The following is a 22,322-nucleotide window of genomic DNA, read 5'->3' as shown; positions in this document are numbered from 1 at the left end:
GTCTCCAATGTTACCAAAACAAATGGTCTAGGTATTAACACATGCAGAAGGAATAACATGAGAATCAAATGTTAGTCTACTTTTAACCCTCTCCATGTCAAAAGCCAAACCAATGTTAACTTTGGTTTTTGCTCTTTCTTTGTCCTGCTGAGCTGAGCTGAACTGAGCTGAGCTTGCTTTCAGGTAATAAATCTTTGATACCTTTGATAGATTTAAAGGCTTTATTTAAATTAGATGTTTACCCAATTGTCATCTTCCATAGGAATGATACCATGTCAAAGCACAGTGTTTCCTGTAAAGAGGAAACAATGCTTTTGCTGTTTGTGTAGCGCTGCAGAGTCGACTCACCTCGCTGCACTGTGGTATGGCACAATAATATAATATACAATATGATACACTCTTACCTTATTTTAGAAAACAGGTAATACCACTATTCATGCATGGTGAATGATGGTTCTCAAGGTTCACAAAACAGCAGGATCTGGGGTAGAGCTGTAACAGTATACTTTCTCTAGCATCAAAATCAACATACTGCATACTGTGGTGGAAGACATGCCCTGCAACTCTGATGAAGTCACGTGTGCCTTTATCGTTATCCAATGGCCAATGCTTGGAAGCTAAAAAACTAAAAAATATTCTATGGAGAATATTCGGTGTTTTAAATGTGTAAGGTTTGTTAAATCGGTGGAGAACTGACAGTAAGCCATGGTTTTCTTTACATGTATTTCTAACATTTTGATTATATAAAGTTACATTTGACGTACAGTGACTGTCTGAAAATGGATTATTTGAAATGTGTCGGCGATGCCCCTGTGAGCCCCTGTCACTGTATATAAAAGTAGGTGATTTAAATGCTTGTAACCTATTATAGGGTAGTCAGGAAAGAGAAATGAACAGTACTATGATTAAGGAATTTTTAGATATGGTAGATTATGGTAAATTGAGTAGTGATGATTTTGCTGTTTTGATCCAGTTTGGGGGATCCCTGTATATAGACAGAGTTGAAAGATTAGATTCTTCTCTGCTTAGGGGGGGGAGGACCATGAATGTGTTTTTTTTTCTTTTCTTTTTAGCACCTGATCAGGATACCATGCCAGCGGGGATGGAGTCTCTTGTAAACTATTTAAACTCATAGGTGATCATCTTTTTAACTCTATCTAAGAGGTGGGTATACTACCAACCAAATGGAAGTGTGTCCAGGTGATTCCATTCCTGAAACTAAAAAACAATCCATCAAGTCCAGTGAGTTACTGTCATATCTCTGTAATTTTACTTTTGTGCTACTTAATGGAAAGGATGGTATGAATCTGTTTTCTGAAGCTAATGCCTTGCTTTATGACATATCAAAATGGTTTGAGAATTAGGAAAAGCACAATGGAGTCTATTGCAGTATTGCGCCAACATATGTTAATAGTTTTAACACCTTGGGTGGGGTATACAGTACCTGGGCACTCAAAAAGCTATATGATTTTATTCCTTAATCATCGATTATTCCATTGAGAGCTTAGGGAGTTTTGTCCTTTTTTCTAAAATTGTTCTTATAACTATTTAAAAAGGTCCATGTGCAAAAACGTTTTTGGAATGTCCTTGTTGCAGATGATGACACCAGGGAAAATACTGATTTTCTGTTTCCTTAAAATTAAATGGGGTTTGAATCAGCTTCAATGAGCAGATTTATAGTTATTTAAGGATGTAGAATATCTACTGTACCTCTCTATATGATTATCAATGTCCTATAGTGAGACTTAAGTTCTTCAAAATTCTGTGTGTCAAATGATGAAAAGCTCAAATGAAGCACTAATATAAATAACAAGCAACCTTAATGTAACTTGAAGTGACTGGGGGTCTGAGAGGAAGTCATTGCATGTGATATTTAGGAGATTATAAAATCTTTATTAGGTGCATATGTTGTCTAGGTGGATAGGGGAAGGCCCTGTGCATCAGAGCTTTTAGGGCAACATACATTCAGCTTTGTTTCTGGAAGAATCCCAGTGAGAGTCCAGAGAAATGTCGTTAATTTAGTTCAGTGGTCTTAGGTACAGCTTCACAGCAATTTTTCCATCTTATGAAACAGATGCATGAAACTTTGGTCTTTGGAAGAAGGAAAGGGAAAAACAGGAATTGCATTCAGGTAATAATAACAATTTAATAACTTTAATAATAATGATAATAAGAATAAGAAGTTATGAAGAGAAATATAATGTTTTCTTCATTCATGTCCAAGGAGATTGGATTTGACAGTGAGAGCACAACCCACTGTCTTTCTAGTCGTTATTAGTATTAGACGATATACCCTCCAGTCCAGTTGGTGGCGGTAGTGCGACATTACGTTGTTTGCAGGTTGTCATAAAAACATGCAGAAAAAGAAAGAATAAGACGAAGAAGAGGAATGTAACGTTATGTGCTAGTCTTTTATTGTGCTGTGCTAGTTAGCATGTGTATATTTGGACGTCTGGCGTAATTTACAGTTTATACTCTCATTAAATTGACACTGGGCAGTTCACAGCGTCGGCAGCACCATGAGCACGTTATGGATGGGGAACGTGAGTTGTTTACACTTCTTCCTGTGCTCTTTGTGTGGGCACTGTGTTAGCTATTTGGACCTGCACCAGCCCGCAAGTATTCAAAACTCCCATTAGATCAGCCGTAACGTTACTTTAATGCTGGTTTTTGTGGACCCTCCAGTACTGTGTCATTGTGGATGTACACCAGTAGTGCACCATGTTGAACTCCATTCCAGCTAAGCTGAAGGTCTCGTGATTTAGAGTCATTTCCACTGCGGTGAAAAGACGGAGCAACCAGTTTAGATGCAGCTTCAGTGAAACCCCCTATTCCAGCTGTGAAGACAGAACAAAGGCGATAATCATTTTAAATCACATCAGACCAGGCCTACATTAAACCCCTCTGCGATTGTGTTTGTCTGGAGACTAAAGGCTGTATAAGTGACAGGGCACATTGTCTCAGCTTTATCTGGTGTAGCGATGGAGTATCGACTTTCCACTTTGAAACGTGTTACCTGAAAGTCAGCCCCAGCCTTCTTTTACTGACTTCCTCTTTCCATCGTGTTTCCCTGCAGCTGGAGTCCTACATGGACGAGAAGTTTATCACCAGAGCCTTTTCCACCATGGGTGAGCAGGTGGTTAATGTGCGGATCATACGCAACAAGATGACAGGGTGAGAACTACATCCACAAACACGTGTCGTTTTTGCAGTAGTTCTATTCTGACGTTAAAACAGTGTGTCGTCACCCAGGGGTGCTCTGGGATACTGTTTCGTGGAGATGACAGATGAGGCCACCGCTGAGAGGTGTCTCCGCAAAATCAACGGAAAAGCTTTACCAGGAGCCAATCCGGTATGAAGAGCAGTCATTGTTCAGTATTATTGTTTCTTTTATTTATTGATGGCACAGTGAACTTCAGTGTCTTTTCTTGCAGCCCACAAGATTCAAGTTAAACCGAGCCACCTTTGGGAAACAAGACAGTGGGTGAGTCCAAATGGAGAAGCAGGATATCCACTGAATGACAAAGTTATTGTTAAATTGGTTTTGCTTTTGAATGCATTTTTATTATGTTTTTTATTCTGAAGCACTTTGCAACTGTGGTGCTTTATAAAGTATGCTGTTATTGGCTCTGTTTGATTGAAACAAAGCTCCTGTTTTGTCCTCTTGTTACAGTCAGATGTATTCTCTGTTTGTGGGGGATCTAACTCCTGAAGTGGATGATGGGATGCTTTATGAGTTCTTTTACAACCGCTACCCTTCCTGTCGTGGTGGGAAAGTGGTACTGGACAGCATGGGCAACTCCAAGTAAGTATTAATACGTCACCACTATATGATCTGGCGAAAGTATGTAAAGTAGGTATATACAGTATTTTTTCCTGCATTGGTGTAAATGCAGACCAGACAGTCTGTGAACAATTACACTGGTTTGTGTTGTAGTCCACCTCTACTCCTGAAAGTCTCTTTTAAGTGTATGTATAGGATTATCCTTCTAATAATGAAATGTGGTACGGTAAGTTTGGATATCCTGCAGCTTCATCAGCAGTAAAATCATCAGTTTATGTTATACACACTAGCTATTTTATAATGTGCTATGTGTTGCCACTTTCCATATCGCAGTTAAGTGGGTTGGTTTCCATGGAACAGTCTTAATTCACACACTTCACTTTACACCATCTGTCAGTTCAATTAAAGCCCTTCTGACTGTGACTGAAGAGTCTGAAGAAATAATCAAGTTTCTTTCAACAAAATAGTGGCAGGAAATGATAACAAAGCATTTTGTTCATCTGCTCTACAAAAGTTATGGCAACTTGTAAAGTGCATCTTCTTCATTTACTGCTAGGACACTTTGTAACTGGTGCTGAGAGCAGCTTTTACTAAGGAATTGGGATAACTCATAAGGACAGTATAGAAAATTGGATCAGTATCAGTGCATCAGAATCAAAGTCTTGTTTTCCTTCTACACAGTCTTCCTCCTTGTCAAGACCTGGCCCTAAGAGACCAGCTCTAAAAAAATCTAAATCAAAAGTCAGGGGTAGCCCCCTCCAGTGTCTGCTGAGATTGTGAGCACTATAAATAATGGATAGATTCTTTCTTAAAGTCTGTTACTGCAGCATTGAAAAACCTGTAAGATGATGGTTGTGGAGACATTTCCATATTTGCCCTCTCACTGGGTGTCTTTCTATAGGGGCTGTGGCTTTGTTCAGTTCCCAGATGAGCGACTGCAGAAGCGGGCGTTGGAAGAGTGTCAGGGTGCTGTAGGACTGGGCGGTAAACCTCTGAGACTAAGCCTGGCTGCTAACAAGTGAGTTTTTCCTCAAAAGTCTTTCCCCTGTTGTCAGCAAGCTGATTTATTTATGCCTGAAGCGCAAGCCAAATAATTGGTGGAGTTCAGCAGTGTGTTCATTCCTCTCTCATGAGTTTAAGGAACAGGCAACAACAGCAGCAGCAGCAGCAGCAGTCAGACAAATCATGGCAGTCCAGTTCAGGATACAGACACAGCTATGACCAGTACAACCAATACAACCAGTACCAGCAGCAGGGCTATCCGGGGTATTACTCCTCATGGGGCTATGACCAGACTGGAGCAGGGTATGGCTACAACTACCAGCAGTATGATTATACACAGTATGTCCCGCCGCAGGTCAGTGTGCTCTCTGTGTTGTCATCAATCATGTGATCATTGTTGATAGACATGAATTAATATGACATCTGTCAATTTTTATTTTTAGGAAAGTGAAGCTGTTCAGGATGATGGACTTGAAGGTTGGTATTCATCTTGGGGGCTGAAAATGCAAATGTTATTTTCCTTATTAACCTCTCTATCAGTATTATTCATCTGTTTAATTTAAATGAATCTTTTAGGTTGTTCATCTGTGCACAGAGCAGGCCAGAGTCTCAAAGGCTTTTTTTGCATAATTTAACAGATTTGTACTCAGTATTTGAAAAAAGTTTGTGGTTGTTGGTGGAGTTATTTATTAATTTTACTACATGCTTCGATAGCTCTATTAAAGCTGTATTCCTACAAAATAACTAAGGTTTTATCCAGTGCTTATTATATCAGGACACCATGACTACTTCCTCCAGCTTTTTTGACTTGTGCTCACTGCTGTGTACTAACCACGTCTGTTTTTTTGTTTTTTTTTTTAGATCCCAGTCCGGAGCTAGATGTGGTGGAGGCAAACAGGAAGTTCATGGCGCTCAGTGAGGAGCTGTATGATGCTCTAATCGAGTGTCACTGGCAGCCAGTTGAGTTCTCTATAGAAGAAGACTATGTGACTTCCAGCTTACCAGAGTCCATCTACTGATGAAAATGAACACATTTTCTTCTCTGCTCATTACCCTCTCCAGGGTATTTTATTTTCAGTCACCTTTTGAATTTTGACTATGGATTATTTTTTAAGGACACAAAGGAAATAAGTCAGAAATCGGCTTTATGCAAGTGTATAGTTCAGTAAAGTGTACTGTGAGCACAATCTGTTTAATTTTAGTCAATTCAATTCAATTGACTTTTTTTGTACAGCACAAAATCACAATAAAAATCTTGAGACACAACCAGGCTCAGTTTGGGCGGCCATCTGCCTCGACCGGTTGGGGTGAGTGGATAGAGGAGAGAGAAAAGAACAGCAACAATAAACAACAAATAGACACTGCAGGTTGGTGGGACCAGTAACTGCACATCAGTGATATACAGCTCCAGGACCAGGGACACCTGCAGAAGGTACAGAGAGAACAGAGAGAGAGAGAGCACAAACTAGGGGGTAGAGAGAGAGCACGACGTTAGTGACATTTAATGGTGGAATATACATGTGAGGGGAGAGGAGAGGAGCTAGGTGCATAATGGGAAGTCCTCAGGCAGTCTAGGCCTATAGCAGCATAACTAAGGGATGGTTCAGGGTTGCCTGAAGCCAGCCCTAACTATACGCTTTGTCAAAGAGGAAGGTTTTAAGTCTAGCCTTAAAAGTACAGAGAGTGTCTGCCTCCTGAACCCAGACTGGGAGCTGGTTCCATAGGAGAGGAGCTTGATAGCTAAAGGCTCTGCCTCCCATTCTGCTTCTGGAAACTCTGGGAACCACAAGTAGACCTGCACTCTGAGAGCAAAGTGGTCTATTGGGATAATATGGTACTATGAGGTCTGTAAGGTATGAAGGAGCTTGATCATGAAGGGCTTTTGTATGTGAGAAGAAGGATTTTAAATCCTTTCTATGATAGTAATGAGATGCACTAATCTAGCCTTGAGGTAACAAATGCATGGACTAGTTTTTCTGCATCATTTTCAGACAGGATGTTCCTAATTTTGGAAATGTTGCGCAAGTGAAAGAATGCAGTTCTAGAGATTTGTTTTATGTTTGAATTAAAGGTGGGTTTTTCTTTCTCCAGTGGAAGGATACCAACAATTTTGTCCACATGTGTATGGGAGAGAAGCAGTCTAAACATAACTGAGGTCTTACAGATGATTCAAGAGCTACTGTAGTAGAAGATCCATCTGTGGCAGCTACAGGAAGCCTGCGATGAATTTTATCTCTAATGGTTAGAATTTTATTTGTAAACAAAACTTTTTGTCAGCCTGGCGACAGTGCTGAAAAGAAACCTGGCATTGTGCCTGTTTCCCTCAATTAATTCTAAATAGTGTTTTGGCTTTTTTATATGTTATTAGACTGTTTTTCCAGACTCTGTAAAATTCTTCTAAGTTTGTGGAACGTCACTTCCTTTCCAGCCTTTGCAATGCTGTTTTAAGATACAGATGTGTGAACTGTATCATAGAGCTAATCTCCTCTGATTCACTAACATCTTTTTCAGAAGGGCTACAATATCACGTGTTTCATGCAGGTGGCTGCCTTATTTAAATAAGATTTTTCCTATACCAGTGTTTATGCTCAGGATTTATATTGGTTGATCCTGCTACTCATGCAGCTGCTGCTGTTTATTTGCTCCAGCAGTGCTCTGCCAAACTGATATAGCATTAAGCTGGTTAAAAGTGAACCCTTCATATCGACCCAATCCTGTGTGGAAAAAATCGTATGGAGACCAGCTGAATTCATGGTGGTCCACAGTTATATGAGGCAGTGAGAGTTGTCCATGGCAAACCGTTTCATCATGTAAAGCAACCACACTACTGCATGTAAATACAATTTAGATATCCATAATGTCATTTCTCCCGGTCATATCAGCATTTTCACTAGGCAGAATGGTAATTAAAGATATTTATCTACAATAACATTTTTACTAGTATAAACTGTATGTGATGTGATGTTTACAGGGTAGTTAAACTGAACAGTCAGGCATGAGTCATGCTGTTTGAACTGTAATATGCTAATTATATGCAGAACAGGTAGTTAACACATCCCTTAGCTCCACTTTTCAAAGCCCTCCCCTCCATGCCAAAACAGTGACACAAATCTGAAACTGAAAAATATGGCACTGAAAAACACTGACATTGACTGAAAATCAGAAGATTGTCACTGAAAAAAAGTTCCATCAACAAAAACTGATTATTTTCAGTATTAACCATTTTTTCAATGCCAGTATTTTTCTTTTCATTTATGATTTTGTTTTCAGTGCCAAGCGTTATTTTTCATTTCCATAGTTCAGTTGTCACTGTTCTGGCTCCATACTGATTAATACAGTATGGAGTGATTGCACAGTGTTATCGCACTGGCCAGTTCCTACTACTCATGTTCTGTCAAGGACAGTAGAGTACAGTACCAAAAAGTACCAAAATAATTTGCCATGGTGGACATCATATCAAATTGTTTTGGTACTTTTTGGAAGGGTCTGTCACTTTACAATGCAACAACCTGCTGCATCATTAATGTCTTTCCCAAATGAAAGTGCACTGTTGTGTCAGTTTGTGCACTTCAGTAGCTTCATTTTAAATTGACTGTTGTGCTTGGATGGATGAGATGCAGGATGATTTTTTTAGGCTCCTTTAGTATGTTCATAAAAAAGCAAACTAACATCAATACAAAATTATGTTTTCATCAGAACAACAATAGATTAAAAGAAACAGATGCTGAATTTAGACCTAGTCACTGCTGGTTGACTGCAAATCGTCAGTATAAAGTTTTGGTTTCCATTGTGTGAAATCACTTGCTACCCACTAGGTGGAGACAAAAAGCTATGTCTGTTTTTTCTGTTTGTTTTGGTTTTATCCACTGATGTGTATCATCTAGAACAAAAGAGTTGGCCGACCGAAGACATAACACAGTCAATGTGAATGTTAAAATGTTCAGAATTATATTATTTTGACTCCGTAGACCATAATGTGATTGTTATGTTGAGTTTTAATCATATCAGAAATAACAGCAATTAATTGCTTCATAAATTGGTCCGCCATCTTGGCCAGGACTCCCTTGAAAAAGAGATCAGTGACTCTCATTGGGACTTTCCTGTTTAAATAAAGATTAAATTAAAAAAATTAAAAAATTAGCTGTAAACTGGCTAGATACAGAACCCCCTCCAAACGAACATATTTGCAAGTGTCTGTTATGATGCAAAAGATGACATGTTAGTCCAAATAACAAAACAAATACAAGCTAAGATTTGGGTGAATTTGAAGTCACTGCAAAAGTTTACTGTTCAGCCTGTCGTCCTTATTGGAAAAGATATAGGGCCAAAACTAACCACCAGACCTGTGCCCAATCTGCATTATTGTATGGGAGCACCTGTACCTTGTTGCAGGTGTTATGCCAAATTCTGTGCCAGCTGCCAGGTGTATATATGTATATAGTTATGTATATGTATATAATTAGGGCTTTGTACATGTTATAATCTCGTGGTTAAATAAAACACACGTTAACCTAAATGCTGCCTCTTCATATACATGGGGTTATTATAAAATTGCTTATAACAATTTCATGCATGTAGTGTCTTTCCTGTCTGAAATAGGGGTGCATGCAGATTCTGGCAGAGTAGGTCTGCCACATAATGCATGCCCCTGGTAAGTCTGCTGTATAACACAGTGGGACAGTGTTAACGTGTAGTTATTTGATTTTATTTATTTTAGCTTTGTTTTAATTAGTTATTTGTTTTTTCTTCAGATGAAGCTAAATACCTAAATAAATAAATGCACCCACACTAATGAATCTTATGGTTTTAATAATAATTGGGTCTATTTGGTCATGACTTCATTTCATACATTTGATAATATCCAGCCTCATATCAACAATCTGTCCTGCATCCACCTCTCGCACTTAAACTGAACAAGTCACATGTTTCATGAGCAGATATTTACATGCAAATTTAACACAAAACATTCAGTGGCCATCCCTAAAAACCTCATTCTACCATAACGATCAGTCTAGTTGTTTCTTAACAACAAGCAGCCTTTGGAAAGCGAGCAGATTTCTTGCATATCTTGAGTTCTTAATGCGGAAACACTACTTAAAACAGAGTTTAGCCTAATAAGACACAGATGACATTAAACATTCAGAAACTATAGTTAGGCTGGGATCTGTTATCATTGCTGATAAACCCGAAAAAATCAACTTATGCCTTTAAAAAGTCCTTTGCCTCAGAATTTATTGGTTGGGAGTTTTCGTTTTGGTCAAGCGCGCTCCCGCGAGGCTCAGGCAGGCAGCACTCGGCAAAACACCTGCAGGCCAGTTCTATATATACCAGCGCCGCTCTTCACCTCATCGCCGGATCGTACTGTGTTCATGGGACTGTATCTGTGTCTCTGTGGTAAGATCCCCGTGACAGCAGGGGTCCATCTTGGGACCCCTTGTGTTCACTCTTTACATGTTTCCTTTAGGCCAGTTAAACCGCAGCAACATGTCTGACCATAACTATTGAGATGGCACTCAGATTTACATAGCACTCACAGCAGGTGAATATGGACCAGTTGATTCAGTGTGTCACTGCATTGAACAGATCACTGAGTGGATGCAAAACAACTTTCTCCAAATAAACAGAGACAAGACTGAAGTAATCATCTTTGGGCCACAGAAACAAAGAGAAAGTGTCAGCAGTCACCTGGAGTCTCTTTCTCTAAAATCTAAAAATCAGGTTAGAAATCTAGGAGTAATCGTGGACTCAGAATTGAATTTTAACAGCCGCATTAAATTAATAACATCATCAGCATTTTACCATCTCAAAAACATTGTCAGAATTAAAGGGATCGTGTCTAAACCAGACTTGGAGAGACTCATCCATGCATTTATCTGTAGCAGGTTAGGTAAGGCAGCTGCAGTACATTCAGAACACTGCTGCTCGGGTCCTGACTAGAACCATGAAGTACAACCCTGTTCTCAGATCTCTGCACTGGCTTCCTGTCTCTCAGAGAATAGACTTTAAAACAGCACTGCTTGTGTATAAGTCTCTTCATGGCTCAGCACCACAGTACAACCATAACCATCTCAGACTCTGAGAACATCAGGGTCAGGCCTTCTGCTCGTGCCCAGAGTCAGGACTAAACATGGAGAAGCAGCATTTCAGTTTTATGCAGCTAAAATCTGGAATAGTCTTCCTGATGATGTTTGACAATCCTCATCTCTGACAATGTTTAAGTCCAAGCTAAAAACTTTTCTTTTTATCTCAGAATATGACAACTGAAAGTGTTTTATCTGCACTCATTCTTTTCTAATTTGATTTAAGTTAACTTTCTATACTATTTGCTGTTTTTTTCATTCATGCCTATGAACTTTTAACTTGTCTTTTATTTCTGTAAAGCACTTTGAATTACTCTGTGCATGAATTGTGCCTTGCCTAAAAAAATTCTACTTTCATTTTTAGAATCTAAATATTCTTACATTATATTATTAAACACTTCCCCAGATATTCTCAACCTTAATCTTAAGGAATGAATGGTCTGTGATCTGCTCTCAGGTTCCTGATGTTGTGTGTCTTCACTTCTTCCCATTTACTCGTCCAGTATGTGCTTTCAGTGGGTCTGCTCTGACTGTGCTATAGCGCTGCAGCTGGGAGTACAGCTTGGATGATTCTTTGGAGAACAGGGCATTTATCCTTTTATTTACCTGCTAAGCATAGCATGTAATAATAAAGGTCAAGTACATAAGTTAAACATAGAGTGGTTATGGGTTTAAAGGCTGTCAAAGTCTATTTTTTACTGCCAAATAAAAATCCTTAAGAGGCAATCAGCTATTGATTCAAACTTAAGACTAACATATGTTTTAAGGGAGATAAAAGTGCCTAAAAGTACTACTTCTGGGATCACACTAGGACTGGGGTTACTCACTCTTGGGATTACAGAGTGCTGCTAATGCTGCTCCACTGAAAAACTGTAAATATCACTAGAATGAAGTTTGTTATTTAAATTTTGTTGTATTTGTTGTTTGCGTTTAGATTTATTTATTTATTTATTTAATTAAATTTTTTTTTTTTTAACATTAGTCAAATTAGCTGTTATTCTAAAATGTTGAAAAACAGTGGAAAATACAACCTAAAAAATGCATCACAGAACTGAGTCAACATACAGTGGGTACGGAAAGTATTCAGACCCCTTTAAATTTTTCACTCTTTGTGTCATTGCAGCCATTTGCCAAAATCAAAAAAGTTCATTTTATTTCTCATTAATGTACACTCAGCACCCCATCTTGACAGAAAAAAACAGAAATGTAGACATTTTTGCAAATTTATTAAAAAAGAAAAACTGAAATATCACATGGTCATAAGTATTCAGACCCTGTGCTCAGTATTGAGTAGAAGCACCCTTTTGAGCTAGTACAGCCATGAGTCTTCTTGGGAATGATGCAACAAGTTTTTCACACCTGGATTTGGGGATCCTCTGCCAGTCTTCCTGGGGATCCTCTCCAGTTCTGTCAGGTTGGATGGTGAACGTTGGTGGACAGCCATTTTCAGGTCTCTCCAGAGATGCTCAATTGGGTTTAGGTCAGGGCTCTGGCTGGGCCAGTCAAGAACGGTCACAGAGTTGTTCCGAAGCCACTCCTTTGTTATTTTAGCTGTGTGCTTAGGGTCATTGTCCTGTTGAAAGATGAACCTTCGGCCCAGTCTGAGGTCCTGAGCACTCTGGAAGAGGTTTTCTTCCAGGATATCTCTGTACTTGGCCACATTCATCTTTCCTTCAATTGCAACCAGTCGTCCTGTCCCTGCAGCTGAAAAACACCCCCACAACATGATGCTCCCATCACCATGTTTCACTGTAGGGATTGTATTGGGCAGGTGATGAGCAGTGCCTGGTTTTCTCCACACATACCGCTTAGAATTAACGGAAAAAAGTTCAATGTTGGTCTCATCAGACCAGAGAATCTTATTTCTCATAGTCTGGGAGTCCTTCATGTGTTTTCTGGCAAACTCTATGCAGGCTTTCATGTGTCTTCCAGTGAGGAGAGGCTTCCGTCGGGCCACTCTGCCATAAAGCCCCGACTGGTGGAGGGCTGCAGTGATAGTTGACTTTGTGGAACTTTCTCCCATCTCCCTACAGCATCTCTGGAGCTCAGCCACAGTGATCTTTGGGTTCTTCTTTACCGCTCTCACCAAGGCTCTTCTCCCACGATTGCTCAGTTTGGCTGGACGGCCAGGTCTAGGAAGAGTTCTGGTCGTCTTAAACTTTTTCCATTTGAGGATTATGGAGGCCACTGTGCTCTTAGGAACCTTGAGTGCTGCAGAAATTCTTTTGTAACCTTGGCCAGATCTGTGCCTTGCCACAATTCTGTCTCTGAGCTCCTTGGGTAGTTCCTTCGACCTCATGATTCTCATTTGCTCTGACATGCACTGTGAGCTGTAAGGTCTTATATAGACAGGTGTGTGCCTTTCCTAATCAAGTCCAATCAGTTTAATTAAACACAGCTGGACTCCAATGAAGGAGCAGAACCATCTCAAGGAGGATCAGAAGAAATGGACAGCATGTGAGTTAAATATGAGTGTCACTGCAAAGGGTCTGAATACTTATGACCATGTGATATTTCAGTTTTTCGTTTTTAATAAATTTGCAAAAATTTCTACATTTCTGTTTTTTTCTGTCAAGATGGGGTGCTGAGTGTACATTAATGAGAAATAAAATGAACTTTTTTGATTTTGGCAAATGGCTGCAATGACACAAAGAGTGAAAAATTTAAAGGGGTCTGAATACTTTCCGTACCCACTGTATAAACCACTAATGTAATTACAGGTACAAATTATCTTAAGATGTGACTTATTGTGGGGCACTGCATAGGATTTTATTTTATACATACACTTTTATATTTATTTATACTTAACATTACATTCACTTTATGAATTTATGTGTTTTGTAAAATTATAAAATTCATAAAATTAATTCAGTAATAGACAGTTTGATGGTCACCAGCAGGAATAAATTCCTGTGGCACTCTGTGTTGCATCATGGGGGGATGAGGCTGAATGTGCTTCTGTGACTGAGCAGCACGTCATAGAGAGGATGTGAAGAGTTTGCCATCCCTGATCTTATCTTGGACAACATTCTCCTCTCTGTTCTCAGAGAGTCCAACTCCTCTTCCACAACAGGGCTAGCCTTGCGGATGAGTTTATTGAGTCTGTTGGCATCCTTCACCCTCAGTCTACTGTCCCAGTGCACAACAGCATAGATGATGGCTCTGGTACCAAAGACTCATAAAACATCCTCAGCATCATCTGGCAGATGTTGAATTCAGCTGTCTTAGGAGAAAGAGCCTGCTCTGGCCCTTACTATACAGGTAGTCTCTGTTTTTGACCCAGTCCAGTTTATTGTCCAAATACAGCCCTAAGTATTTGTACTCCTCCACAATGTCCACACTGACCCTATGGATAGAAACAAGGATCACCTGGGCCCTAGTCTTTTTCATGTCCACCGCCAGTTCCCTTGTACCTGTCACATAGAGCTAACAGGTGGTTCTGCTCACACCAAGTTCCCAAGTTGTCCAACACAACTCTGTACTCACTCTCCTCACCTTTGCTGATACATCCAACTAGTGCAGCAGCTGTTGGACAGGGATAGCCAACTATTTATTTAACTATGTATAGACGAGAAGGCAAACTGTAAACGCCATGTACAGAACAAGACTACAAACATATCTGTAAAAGTTGAATTCAGTTAGTTTCGACTGCGCAGCTCTGACTGTGCGACTCGGTGCATTTACTTTGAAAGCAACGGGAGCTTATTCCTCCTCCTCGATCTGCTTCCTGCTTTGTAAATGAATATAGACACTTAGTACAGGGACCGCAAAGACTAACGTGAACAGCCCAACTAAGAGTCCAACAAAGACATAACAGCCCAATAGTCCTAAACTCCAATTCATTATAGACATTTACAAAAAACTGTCGAGAAAATATTTCTGTTAAACTTCTTCACCATGAACATGATATTTAGTCTTTTTATTAGTGATTAGACAGGTTGTAATCATGGTTTGGACTTCGACTTATTTATTTACATAGTAAAATAAAGTGGAGATCATTTGAACAGCCTAATGTGCTATTGTACAAGAACAAAGTACAGCTCCCTCAAACTGATTTAGCCTATATAAACTGGTTATACTCATGTAGTTGATTAAATGTGCTCGCGTCTATTTACCACCAGTGAATGTGGATAACATCTGGCAGTTTATGATTTGTCCAGAAACGGAGACACTGTTCTCGGTGTTTGTTGCCCTGGGAATGCTTTTATTTTGAAAACCACAGCATGCAGTGAAGCGGAGGTAGGTGCTGGCCGTCTGAACTGTCTGACTGTGCCGTACCACGGGCAGCGGAGCAGGATGCCAGCAGTGTCCCCATCTGAAAGAAGCTTTGTCTCACACGGTCCGGAAGAGTTGGTGTCCTTTTCCAGCTCTCAGCTGCTGTCAATATGCCAGAATAGGCTTAGCCGCTGGTTGTGTGCAGCCTGGAGTCTGTTCATCCCAAGTGATTAGGATGTTATGTGTCTTCAAACTATGAACGAGCTGCAACAGGATCCGAGAAAAACAGGCAAGTTTCCCAAAGTCAGCACAGCTGGAGAGGGTCGGTGCTGCAGGCAGAGCAGCTGGAGGAAACGCACTCGGTTACTGTGACTTTGTTTCATAAGCGACGGTGTGTATGGTGAGCTGCTGTGCGCGTGTGTGCGTGTGTGTGTGTTCGTGCGTCGTAGAGGAATGCAGCAGCACGGTCAGTCAGACACATTCCTGTCCGCCTCTAACCTCCATACAGCAGCAGGGGCTATAGTCCGGCACGGCACGGCGCGGCACGGCACGGCGCGGCAGGCTGTCGTTAAGGTAAAGATAAAACGCTTTATCCCTGTCGGTGGAAGAAGACAGACACCGGTTTTCCAGAAGTGGATACTTGGGATAGGGTGGTTTGGGCGGATTCCTAGGCTCTTTGTTAAGCTTGCTTTTTGCATCAGAGAAGATGAGGCGCTGCGCACACCCTGCGATAAACCTGTCTGCTTCAGGCGATACGCACAACTTGTGGCTTCCCAGGAGCGAACTGGATCTGTCGCTGCTTCCTCTGTAGATCGGACAAACAGCAGATGAACAGTATGGTGATGGGTCTGCATGTTTCCTGTGGCTCGGTAAAAGTGCGTTCCAACACGCACTGCTGCTCCCTTGGTACCGGCTAGTTCCCGTGTAATAAAACGAGATAAGAGTAGCCTGGATGTCTGAGCATCCTGGGCTTCGGATGTGGATTTAATAAGCCTCGCTGCTCTATCAACAGAAACTTGTGTTGGAGCTGGACAGTGCAGTCCAGCATTTAGCAGTCCTCATTCAGCTGCTCTTAAAGCTTCTGTGCTTTTCGCATTACTGCAGCCATAACCCAAATGGAAAGGGGCATAAAAATGACACACTCTTTCATGGACAACATCAAATCCAGGCCATGAATGAGTCCCATTTCATTTAAATTGATCTGATTTTTTGTAAACACAGTGAACATTGTGTAGCATATTCAAGGTGATTATGTCACCTTGAATATGTTCTGAATTGTTGAACAAATAAAGGTCCACTATTGTTTTTACAGTTACTAAAGACAGAAAATGGATGATATTCACCTGAGACAAGCTGACCTCAGAATTATTTACTGTTGAGAAATAAGAAATCAATCAACTAATTGCTTCAGCTCTATTAAATAATAAGCATGACAGATATTTCGGTACTTAGTTTACTCTGAGAATTTGAGTGTGACTTCTGAGTACAGTGTAGGAGATCAGTATATAAGCTCAGTAATGCCTGAGTACCAGGTCAAATGTTTGGACATGTTAAGCATCAACGTTCTTAGACTTGTTTAACCAGGCAGCTTTTCTAAGCTGCATCAGTATCATATTTACATCTTTTAAAATGTAACCTTAGATAACATGTGCCTGTTTTCCCATTTGTTTGGGGTATGGTTGTTTTCACCAAATGAATCTAAGTCAAGTTGCTGTCTTTAGCTTTGGTTTGTTCTTCGCAACTCCTGAGAAGGTCAGTATCTCTCTATTTAGTTGCTAAATGCTCCACTATGCGCAGTTAGTCAGCTAATCAGAAGGTATATGAGGTGATACGAGCAGTAAGCAGTTCCATCCGTTCATTTACCATACCTGCTTAGCCTTTGCCAGTCCAGACAAATGCTAATGCTCAGATTCATTTCACCAATCAACCTAACCTGCTTTGGACTGTGGGGAAAACCCACATAGACATGGTGAGAGCATGGGCTCAGAACCTTCTAGCTGTGAGATGACAGTGCTAACCACTGCAGCACTGTGCTGCCCAACATGGACGTTGTGACTAAAACAATAGGCTTAATCAAATTTTTTATTATGAACAACACCTTTCTTATAGACATCTACATGACTGTTTCGAGCTTTATTCTGAAATGGAAGGTGCATTAAAAAACCATAAAGAGCTTTGAAGAGCTGGTCCAGCCCCATCTGTACGTGAATAAAATGGGGTGATGTAGATAGCACGCCCGTCCATGAACGTGGAGACGCTGGTTCAATTCCTGCACCAGCTGTCACATACACTGCATGTCCCTCCTTGTGTCCCCTGTCACCCTCCATCCTCCCATCAATAAAGGCAAAACTGGCCAAAAAGATAACTTTAAAAAAATAAAGCAGAAGGTGAAATGACTTCACTGTGAGGTGTCAGTATGGTGAGAACATTTTATACTCACTGTAGCATGCTCAGGACCTTGCCATAATTGCAGTGTTTGAGGCTGTTTTTCCATCTCACTCCACTTATGACCATGTGGGAGCTCGAGACGAACAGCACATGTGTGAGTGTTTCTCTACTTTTACAGGCTCCCCACAGACATGTAGGGTTTGGAACAGTTCGAGGAGTTTCACTCCAATTGTTTTCAGTGGCGATTAACATTAAAAAAAGGGCTGTGCATGGTAAACAACCATTGAGTAATGGCTGACCAAAGAGAGTTGAGGCAGGGCTAAAGATGGTGTGTGTGGATTCAAGGGATCCGTTCTGATGTCTAATGTCTCTGTCAAGTTGACGGATAAAATGCACTTCAAAAGCAAAGTATTTAGTTGTATTTACAGCACAGGCCTACTCTGAAGCCAGATGTTGATTCTTAAAGGCTCTGAAACTCTGCCAGGGAAACCACCAGGGAAGACATATACTTTCTCAAGAACTTAGCTGCACGCTGAGGCTTGGGTGCTTATAGATACAACATGGAGATCACAAGAACTGTGGCTGTAGAGAATGCTGTTACTGAAGACAACATGTCGAAAGTTCTATATTTTGTAACCTAGCAAAGCCATTTCCAGTGCACATTCCTTGACAGAGTAGCAGAAATGTGTGTAATGTCATAATGCAGTAAGATGTATTTGGCAAATTACATCAAAATTATAATTAATTACTGGCTGTTTATTACGAATTGAAGAATGCTTTTACTGTTCTAATTAAGCAACAGCAAAGTTAATTTATTTCTTTATAAGTAACATTATCTTTTGTCAATCAGGACAGCATTTTTTTTGTTTTCTTCATTTAGAAGTACATGTTTAACATACAATGACACATACTGTCATTAAAAACCGGTCCAAGTATTACAGAGGAAATAGAGGCATGATTCTTTTCTCTGACATCTTTGAGCCACTGAGAGACAGTTAAGGCCAATTCCTCAGAAGTAGAAAACAGATTATGGGGAAGAAGATGTGACAGGTAAACTGGTAAACACAGGGCTTTAGAGGTACTTTACAGCTCTACAGCCTCTCCACCCACAGGTCTCATTTTCTGCATTTAAGAAGCATGTGACAACTGGAATCTTGCTACACAACAAAACATTTTTAGTTTTCACAGATACTTCCACTAGTATTTTTAAAATATGTTTTTCATTATTTTCCTTGTTTTATAGTTTCTGTTTTGCAGTCTTTGTATTACCTTTAGGCTATGTCCCCAAGTTTGTTATGTTGGCTTCCACAAAATCTAGTGTGCACTGTTCAGAAATTTTACAGTTGTAATCAAAGTGGCTTTAAATGTATTCATAATTGCTGAGTAATTTGCACTTTTGAATAGAAATTGCATACTGTGTGTAATTATATTTCCTTTTAATCAGGATTTGAACCATCAACATATTCAATTTTGTGATCTATTAGTTCACAAAGATAACTTGACTGATGCAGCCCTAGACACCATTTCATATGTATTTGAATTATTAGATTCACCAGGCAGATACACCGTTGTATTAACTCTTGAAATGTCCTCACTCCTTCAGGCCCCTGACAGGTTGTGACCTTGAGCAAAAGCTCTGGACTGATCTGTGCCATGAAGACCCAGAAGGTCCGAGGTGTTACATCAAATTCACCTTCCTACCGACAGAAGTCTCGCTTCGCCTTACGTAGCAGAAAGAAGAAAGATGGGGTAATCCAAGGCAAGCTTCGCATCCGCTCCATGCCTGGAGCCTTCCTGGTGTTGGGGGTAGTTGTGGTGGTTGTTGGCACTGCTCTGGCTGTGGCAGGATACTGGCCTTACCGGATATCAAGATCATCTATCCTGGGAACTACAGAGGAGGAAAGCATCTCTGAATCACAGACCTCTGGATGGAATCTGGGAGCTAAAGGCCTCCTGTCCACAACCAGTCTCATCCACAGTGAACGAATGAAGCTGCTGGGGCCTGTCATCATGGGGGTGGGACTCTTCATCCTTATATGTGCCAACACAGTGCTGTATGAGAACAGGGACAGAGAAACTCAGATGCTGCTGGCACAGATGCGCAGTGTGATATGCTCTGTGTCTGCAGCTGTGCCCTCAGCGGACCTTAAAGAAATAGCAGCAGCCAACTCGATGGCCAAACACTACCAGTGGGTGAGCAGTTTACCAGCTGCCCATCTCAACATCCTTTGTTTGCAGCAGCTGGCCAGCTCTGAACCCCTGCTCCAAACTAGACAAAGAGACCAGGATGCAAGTGTGGGGGGCATCTATGAGCAAGAGGTTCTCCAGACCGAAGCCCTTCACCACCAGGAATCAGAGCCTCCATCGTCCCTCCATTCCTCACACTCTAACTCTTGCAATTCCAGTCAGACAGACTTTAACACACAGTCACGTGCTGAGCATGGGGGCATCGACAGTTTCAATCTGCAGGCTGCCCCACTCATCAAGCTCAACAATTGTTTGGTGTCTGCCATTTCCATGTCCACCCTGTCGGTGGATGAAGTGGTTGTCCCAGCTACTAGGCCGAGGCGCTGCCAGAGCATCAGCTACAGGACTAACACTCGCATAGCTCGGACTGGTATGTGTCTGGAGGAAGGACTCCACACACCCAGAGTGGACAGTCAAATAAATAAGCTAGTTGTCACGAGGAGAGACACCAATTCACAAGTTTGCGTCAATATACCTGGGCAGGTTGTGGACGCTATGGAGGACCAGACTCACCGAAGCTGGCCTCGGCTAGACCTGGGAGGTGGAAGACGGTACCTGAAACTAGAGAACAAAGAGGACTCAGTGGACAAACTGTTGGATCAGTTAGAGCAGCAGTGTTCTCAGTGGGATAAGAGTTTTGGCTCTGGGCCTTTCCAGTGATGAGTGCTTTAATGTCAGTGTATTGAGGGTACATCTGGATAAACACCTGACAAGCAAGAAGTAATGATCTTATTCCCTGGATTCTAAAACTGCAATATATATACATATCTATATTTTTTAAATTCTGTGTGGGGCAGAGAGCAACCAAGCCCTGGATCATTTGAAGTGCAGTATTTCTTACAGGGGTCTTCCAAAACTTGAGCCTGTTATCACTTTTCAGTGGAATATTCATACACAAGGGTCATGGCCTTTGCTTTGCTGGATTTGAAGATCTTTTATATAGTTGAACAATATATAGACCCCACACTGTAGTTTGGGTTTGCAGCAGTGCCAGAAATGAACTTGTATGCCAAAATGAGGTTGCCAGTTTCCACGACAGGGTGTGCACAACCCAGTGAAGATGAGAGGAGGATGAGGAAGTGTTTTCACTGTGCAATCATTTTTGAACCAAACCACCTGGACTACTGAGCCTATAAAGTGCTGACAGCTATTGACAAATGCAACTAGTATGTAAAAATGGGAGTTTTTCCTCGGTCCCATACTTAAAGTGCAATGCATGGCAGTGGTGTACAGTATGTTACATCTTAATACATATGCAGAGTAATGTCAGTCTTGGTGTTATGTGTATACGAAGTAATGGTAGTTAGGGTAATTCTGGTTTAATACAATTTGGGTCTTATTGGCAGTTGCCATTATTTCAAAAGTATAAGTTAGGATGAAATTATATTCACCAGCATAATTGTTGAGATCTGGACACATGATAACACTGTCTGTCTCTAAACTCTAAACAGTTATATGGTTTCCCTTTGTTTTGTGTTTTTTTATGACAAATGTGTCTACAGCTCCATTTTTTTCTTCTTTCTTTCCTTCTTGCAACCATAAGTTATATATGATAGCCTCCAATAGGTGGAGGCTACTGTACAAATAATTAAGGAATAACAATATCATACAATATCGAACAATATCATAGCATAATTGCCGGCATACACGTCGCTCAAAACTATGAAAATATGACCCAAGTTGTAAAACCAAATCCTCCTAATAATGAAGGAGAATTTCTCCTTGTTGTCCTGGTTGTCTCCAATATTAGCTTGTAATGAAAGCAGGGATGCCTCCTCCTGCTGGTCTCCTGTAAGGATGCTTCCTTCGATCAGATGGACAGGGCAGATTTTATGGATGATGTAAGCCTGCAGCTCCTCTTCGATTTAGTGAGTGGTCAGTGTTATTGCATACAGATTGGAGTGTGTCATAATTAATCAATGACCCATCCTTGTTTGAATCAACAGTCTTACTCTGGTTCTCTTTCTGTCTGTGCTGCCTGTTTGAAGTGTGACCCTTTGTGCTCTAAATGTATACTAAGCAATATGAGTGGCCTGACAGTACAATACAATGGCTATGTCTTGCCCTGTGTCGACCACTAAATTAAACAACATTGCCATGACTTTGTTGCAGATATAAAGCAAAATCAAAATCAGCTTCTGTTTGCAGTAGTCTCACTTATTTCAAACTGAAAACCACCAAGGTCTGGTTGAATATATATGCAGCATGTAATTATCTCTCTACACTCGCTGACAACCCCATTCCTCACCTTAAAGGAGTCTTGCATTTCATTCATCTTTCTGAGGTTGAAGGCATCCAACGGGGATATAGGCCTGTGAAGCCCACAGTCAGTGTATCACCTGATGAATAAAAATGCGAGAGATGGATTTTTTCCCCTCTCTTCCACACAGTACCAGCTTGGCATTTGAGGCAGTCCTGAGTAGGGATGGGGTGTAGTGGTAGGGGACCTACCCAGCTCCAATTATCCTCAGCAGAGCCTTCTGCATACTTCAAGATTTTCCCTTCTTATTAGATTTTATGGTTCCTTCCAGGCAGGTGTGCAGTCCCTTGCAATCTCATCATTTAATTGGTCTTTTATAAGATGGCCTCTAGCAGCTCATAAAGCA

At 40.8% G+C, this 22,322-nt stretch overlaps 2 protein-coding genes across 4 annotated transcripts; both read left to right on the top strand.

Annotated features, from left to right (window-relative positions):
• The first annotated feature begins 2,351 nt into the window (after positions 1–2,351).
• LOC113126324 (tRNA selenocysteine 1-associated protein 1) lies at positions 2,352–6,052 on the top strand. Of its 3 annotated transcripts, none has more exons than XM_026300290.2 (9): positions 2,352–2,543; positions 3,077–3,174; positions 3,253–3,352; positions 3,435–3,484; positions 3,674–3,805; positions 4,686–4,802; positions 4,919–5,141; positions 5,230–5,263; positions 5,648–6,052. In XM_026300290.2, exons 1-9 carry the CDS (start codon positions 2,520–2,522, stop codon positions 5,803–5,805), a joined length of 936 nt encoding a protein of 311 aa, XP_026156075.1. In that variant the 5' UTR covers positions 2,352–2,519; the 3' UTR covers positions 5,806–6,052. The 3 variants fall into 3 exon arrangements, with proteins under 3 accessions (XP_026156075.1, XP_026156074.1, XP_026156073.1); XM_026300289.2 differs by having other exon boundaries at positions 3,238–3,352; positions 4,925–5,141; XM_026300288.2 differs by having other exon boundaries at positions 3,238–3,352.
• Positions 6,053–19,122: 13,070 nt separating this feature from the next.
• tmem200b (transmembrane protein 200B) lies at positions 19,123–20,651 on the top strand. The gene has a single exon (XM_026300710.1). The coding sequence runs from the start codon at positions 19,123–19,125 to the stop codon at positions 20,374–20,376; it is 1,254 nt and encodes a 417-aa protein (XP_026156495.1). The 3' UTR covers positions 20,377–20,651.
• Positions 20,652–22,322: the final 1,671 nt, after the last annotated feature.

Source organism: Mastacembelus armatus, chromosome 11, assembly GCF_900324485.2.
Source record: "Mastacembelus armatus chromosome 11, fMasArm1.2, whole genome shotgun sequence".
Classification (NCBI taxonomy): domain Eukaryota; kingdom Metazoa; phylum Chordata; class Actinopteri; order Synbranchiformes; family Mastacembelidae; genus Mastacembelus; species Mastacembelus armatus.
The sequence above is the reverse complement of the archived record's forward strand: the minus strand, read 5'-3'. Positions and strand labels throughout refer to the sequence as shown.

Bases quoted from the DNA above. Each gene is read 5' to 3' on its own strand.
- LOC113126324 (XM_026300288.2), top strand. From the start codon at position 2,520: ATGAGCACGTTATGGATGGGGAAC. The intron at 3,175-3,237 runs GTGAGAACTACA...ACGTTAAAACAG, and splicing joins ATACGCAACAAGATGACAGG to TGTGTCGTCACCCAGGGGTG. The intron at 5,264-5,647 runs GTTGGTATTCAT...TTTTTTTTTTAG, and splicing joins TCAGGATGATGGACTTGAAG to ATCCCAGTCCGGAGCTAGAT.
- tmem200b (XM_026300710.1), top strand. From the start codon at position 19,123: ATGAAGACCCAGAAGGTCCGAGGTGTTACATCAAATTCACCTTCCTAC.